Source organism: Arachis ipaensis, chromosome B07, assembly GCF_000816755.2.
Source record: "Arachis ipaensis cultivar K30076 chromosome B07, Araip1.1, whole genome shotgun sequence".
Lineage (NCBI taxonomy): Eukaryota > Viridiplantae > Streptophyta > Magnoliopsida > Fabales > Fabaceae > Arachis > Arachis ipaensis.
In genome coordinates this window covers 6,722,007-6,728,006 of record NC_029791.2, presented here as the reverse complement: position 1 = coordinate 6,728,006, position 6,000 = coordinate 6,722,007, and the positions used below count along the sequence as shown (strand labels likewise).

Sequence of the window (6,000 nt, the reverse complement as noted above, 5' to 3'; positions counted from 1 at the left end):
ACTCTCCATATTCCCTTCATCCATACAAATCGAATCCGAACTAAGATATAATTTTTTTCCTCCATGAATGATAGCCATCAGATGGTTGTTGACCTCTTCAACGATGTCCAGCGTGGGAGCCAGTATAGTTCTTGCTTTGAAAAAATCCTTTGAGGACATGTTATCCAAAATATTTGGATAAGAAAAATGAACCAACTCATCAAATGCCTAGTTCGAAGAAGGAATAACAATATTTTCTGAAAGACATATCTCAGATTCACCATCCATATTGTCACATATTAGACCATCACAAATTTTTAATAACCATTCACCAAATTGCTCTGTCTCATCTTGATCTGAAGTAGTCGTCCCTATAGAAAGTCTCATGTTTTTTGTTAGTTTGAGCACCTGACAAAACTTTCAAAGGTAAGACGAATTCACAGTTGAATGAACGATATCTTGTCTCGATCCTCGTAAAATGACGGGAAGAATTTGTCTAAAATCTCCATCTAGTACATCTACTTTTTCTTCAAAGGACAAATCTTTGTTATATGTTGGAGAAAACCTCATGATATCACCTAAACATTTATCAAGCGCTTCATAGCAGTACCTACTAACCATTGGAGTCTCATCCCAAATTATAAGTTTGGCTTTCAATAGCAGCATTGCTTGAGGGGAACTAGGTTTGATGTCACATATAGAATCCTCAGTTATATTCAGTGGTATTTTGAACCTTGAATGTGCCGTTCTTCCATTGGGAAGAAGTAAAGATGCAATACCACTCGAAGCAATGTTTAACAAAATATCACCCCTTGAGCGAATCTCGTTAGACATAAGGTTCTGGAGAAATATTTTTCCAATACCCCCATGACCATACACAAAGAAAAAACTCCTTCATCACAATACACAGTTGTAACAATTTTATCGAATGCAATTTCTGCTTAGGTGTTGCGATGGCTAACATGTCCGAGGCATTTTTCTTTAAATCATCCCTGTTAAAGTTTAGCTCTTCCCTGATAACCCTTTCGGTTAACAAAGAACTATCAAATTCAGTTGCTAAAGGCATAGGAAGATAGTCTTTCAAGGTTTTACCATAGGAATGTAAGATCTTGTCTATATCCATTAAGCACAACTGATTAATCTCATCATCTGACATGGTTAACTCTGTATATTATACGATACTGTAAAAATTCAATCAAACTAAAAATGATCAATAATGAAGAACTTTTATAATTGCAATTATAAAAACTCACCCCTCATTTTTATCACGGTTCTCTGTTGATACAAAATATCATCTGAGAGTTCATGCCAATATCTATCCCAGAAATGTTCTGGTCTTGAGATATTGTTGGATGTTAATAGATTGACAAATAACCTTCTAACATATGATCATGAGGCCCACGAGCTTGCTTCCTTAATTGTATCTATGAATTCTCTGTCATCTTGCAAGAGTCCAAGGACGAAGCATGCATCTTTATACGTAGCATAAATTGTTCCTCCTACTGTTCTTATATCTCAAAAATTCATACATCCTCTGAGTATTCAAAAGAAGTCGTTGGTAATATTTTTCGGTATTTGCTGCAAAAAAACTTGGTTAAAATCCCACTTTTAAATTGTTAAATGGATTAGGCTACGCGATTTCAATTATTATGTAGCTACACATCCGCATAAGATTAATTTTTCTAAAAAATATATAACAATTCTAAAATTGTATAATTTACAGATTATAACTGCTGAAAGTTATTTGAAAATTTGTTTTCTAGTATAGATAAATCGAATAAAATGGACGTGGGGTACATGTTGTTAAGATTTTAGATTTAAATCATCAAATAAATAAGATCAAAATTGAATATAAACTTGTCATTACTTACAGGTACATGAGTCAACCTTCCAATTGCGAAGCCTTGCTTTCAAGGAAACTACTTTGAAGTATCGTCTTTCCAAACAAACTTGGTTGGAAACTCAGTATAAGTCAGACTTCGAGCATACGGATATGACATGTTCGCCACCATCCATCCCAAAAATATGGACTTGAGATATTTCTCTTTCGACGATATTATTCACATTAGAAGTTTCACTATAAACCACAGGTTGCTCATCCTCCAAATGGAATGGAAGTCTAATCACAAATGGTTCTTTCTCTTGGATTTCGTATCCAAATAAACCAGACTGCCTCACATGCCGAAATGTACCTACAATCGTAGTAATTCCTAATTTCGTCAACAACTTGTGTGGCTTCTGAAAGATCATCAGCGTTGTATAGGGTAGTTGTTACGCGGTCATTCTCTTTGTGTACATACTTAAACATATACTTAGTAAAACTTGTTTGACATGTGTATTACACATTTATCTAGCACCCGAACTTGAGTAACAATTTTGGATTATAAGGAACAATGAACTTATTGTCTAGTAATATTCCCTTTTCTTCACTGTTCGACCGTTATCAGTACGCCTATATTTGGGAAATTCGGCTTCATCAATGAGTGTTTACTGTCTAAACTCTTTGGGATAAAACTTTGAACAGGATCCATTCTTCATGCAAGGTGAATTCTTGTTGTACGGACCACATGGACCATGTACCATGTAATTTTGAACAGCTCTATGTAGATTTGGCCGTTCATTTTCATCAAGAATCTCAAATGTTATATGTTTGTCTATGTCATCTGGTGTTTGTGGCTTGAACTCGTTACTTATGAATAAAAGGATATGTGCATGCGGAAACCCTCTCTTTTGAAATTCTATAGTACAAACATCTGAAAATTGAAAAAGACAAATGAGCAAAACATTACGACATAAGATTCTAATAAGGTATTGCATAAACACAGACTTGCATCTCAAAATTTTGTCAAAGATTTTTCCCTCTTTTAGGTCATCAATCAAACCATCAAGTTGATCTTGAAAACTCGACACAATATATCTGGGCGGTCTTCTGCCTTCAATCCAATGGGAGTCACTTCGCTTTTTATCTCATCCCATTCAAGGTTACAGATCATAGTGATAAAATAGTTAGGATATCCTGCATATCTGCAAATTACAAATGCATCTTTACAATTATTCATCATGTACCTAGGTCCACCGGTAAAAGTACTGGGAAGAATGATTCTTTTGCCAAGCCTTGCAGCATCTACATCCCCGTTTATAAGACTTTCATGCAAACATTTGTATTTATCAACCCTCAACTGTAGTTGTTTACACCTAAAGAATTTTAACCTCTCTGATTTTATCATTGTGTAGGCATTTACCAGAAATTGTTGGAATAATCTCTTTGATCTCAGAATTAACGGAGATTCACCCGTCCTTTTCTGTACGTAGTTTAAAAGCAAAAAATTGTCGCAAAGTGATTGTTTTATTTTTCTTTGTAGGTCTAGCGGAAATAGAATCTGATGTTGTAATACCCAAACAAAATCCATCCTCCCCATACGGAAACAACAATAGATATTGCAAGGCTAAATAAGATGGGTGAAAAATATCAATCTGTTGGAGCTTTCTACTTTGACTCTCTATAATAATATCTCTATCTTTACTTAGTTGTTCGACATCACCAACAATCAATGCAGCCACTTTAGATGCAGATGGCAAGTTGTATGTCTGTAATCCTTTTACTAATCAACTTAAACTTTATGTTTGTGCAATTTTCCTGTTGGTACCTATCTCTTGCATAGCAAACACTCGTTGCCAAACTATTATATTTGTCTAGCATGTTTTTTAATATTGCTACAATTTACTTATCCCGCTTATTTATAGCTTCGTTGGAACTGCACACAAAAAAATACAATAAATTTTATGTTTTTTTTTCACAGATAAAAAATAAATAAAATATTTGATTAGTTGCATAAAAATTACCGAAATATGCCTATCTGATTATCAATCTCATTTTTTGTGCCTATCCAATTATCAATATTATTATTATGGTTTAATTATATTATAAGTCTTCATAGTTTCTCAATTATGTATAGTTTAAATAATTTAGTTGTATACTTTTTATTTGACAAAAATTAATCATTGAATCTATATCCTTTATATTTAAGTTTCTTTTAATTTTTTTTAAACAAAATATGAATGTATTCAGTTAACGGAAGACTCCGCTGACTTATACATGCATGAAGAACAGATTACAGATTCGAATCTGTTCAATAATCATTTAAAAAAGACTTTGATTTTTCTTCGTTATTTTTGTGGCTCCTATTGCCTATTAACTATTTATAAGTGGTCAAAAAAGATGAAACAGAACAGTATATTGCTCTGATGATAGCCATATATATATATTTCTAATTTCTTGACATTATTATATCCTTTGATTTTACCTAACTTATTTTACTCCTTTATCAATTGACTTAATATTTGTAAGAAAATTAAACTGTCATGTGATAATTTTCATTTTCCTGGTCGTGGCGTCTAATAATATTGCTAAGTAATAACTGTTTTACAAATTTGATTGCAAATTGACAACTAAACTCTTGCGCAACGTCAAAAACTTTTCTTATGGTTGGTTGATAATTATAACGTATATATATTTTATAGTTCTTATGTAGAAAATCAAATGACTTTGAAATCATTATTCAATTCTGCTTACTTTTTTTTAGGATCTTAATCCAAATACAATAATCATTTCATATTTTACGTCAGCGGAGCTAGATAAAATATTAAAAGCGGGTAAAAAATATTTATACAATAAACTAAGACTAAAATAAAATTTTAAAGGGGATTAAATAAAAATTTATATATAATTTACATGTAAAAAATTAAAATTAAGAGAGACTAAATACAACAATCATTTCATATTGCACGCGACAACTACTTTTCTAACTGGACGACCAAGATCAAAATTCAAAAATCATATATATATATATATGTATATAATTATTTGTTAGGGCAATTCACCCTGATAAGTCAATTGGTGTAAAATATTACACCAATCAGCCAAATGGAAAATTGATTCATGAATCAACCAAGACACATTTATATGTAGTTTGAATTAGGGTAATTCGAACTCCACACTCAATATAATTCGAATCAGACTAATTCGAATTACACACACGCACACACCCACTAATTCGAATCAACCTGATTCGAATTGCACACACACTAATTCGAATAAGGGTGATTTGAATTACACACACTAACCAAAGTAATTCGAATTGGCCAGATTCGAATTACTCAATGTGTAGTTCGAATTATACTGTTTCGAATTATACAGGGTCAGAGGTGTATAAATATGGTGTGAACGTGAATTGATCTCATTAGAGTGAGAAAATAGCTAGTGAGGAGAGTTTTGTAGTGTTGGTGCATCACAGAAGATCGATTAAGAGAAAAACACGATCTGGTGTGAAGTTCACTGATAAGGATCCTCTCAGTATTTTTATCAGGCCTACGACGAGCTATGATGAGTTTGTGAATTCTATACTACAGAAACTTGGTCTGCAAGGTGTGAACGGGTTCAGAAGATATTCTATCGCATTCCGATCTCAGTGCTGCAAGAAATCGTGAAGTATGATTGTTTCACCATAGGGAGTGATGAGGACTTGCAAGTCCTGTTTCACTGTCGTTGGCAGTTTCTCGAGGTTAGGACACCTGAGCTGTTGGCGAAGTTGGTCGATGTAGTATCTAGCTCGGGGGTTCGAACCGGAATACCCACACTATAGGCACGGTAGCCGGTTCTAGCTCGAGACCTGTTGGTGCATCTTCAACCGTCCCTGTGAATGAACCTCCGGACGAACCTGTCGCCTCCCCGTCGTTCGCTGTTGATCTCAACTGTAGTGGTGGCGGAGAGGTTGGTATCGTGGATAGGGTGCCGACTTCTTTACAGTGCGCGGCATCGGCTGGTCTGGGCGATGCATTGCTTGATGATATTGACGATGATGAGCTCGAGCCAGATCTCATTGCTGATGACAATGGCGATGAGATTGCAGCAAGTAACCCGGCTGGGGCTGGAGGTGGTTCTAGCTCTGGGACATAGCAGTACCCTCCGCACTTTTCATCTTTAGACTTGGATGCCATGAGACAGGAGGGGGTTCCTGGGGA

At 34.6% G+C, this 6,000-nt stretch overlaps 1 protein-coding gene across 1 annotated transcript; it reads right to left on the bottom strand.

The window, feature by feature from the left end:
• LOC107606721 lies at window positions 400-1,135 on the bottom strand. The gene is made up of 2 exons (XM_016308751.1): window positions 942-1,135; window positions 400-871 (listed from the first exon to the last, which is right to left on the bottom strand). Exons 1-2 carry the CDS (start codon window positions 1,133-1,135, stop codon window positions 400-402), a joined length of 666 nt encoding a protein of 221 aa, XP_016164237.1.

What these genes read in the sequence shown, in the direction of transcription:
- LOC107606721 (XM_016308751.1), bottom strand. Translation starts at nt 1,135, where the DNA reads ATGTCAGATGATGAGATTAATCAGTTGTGCTTAATGGATATAGACAAG. An exon ending in AAGAAAAATGCCTCGGACAT is followed by an intron (nt 872 to 941) that starts GTTAGCCATCGC and finishes ATTGTGATGAAG; the next exon opens with GAGTTTTTTCTTTGTGTATG.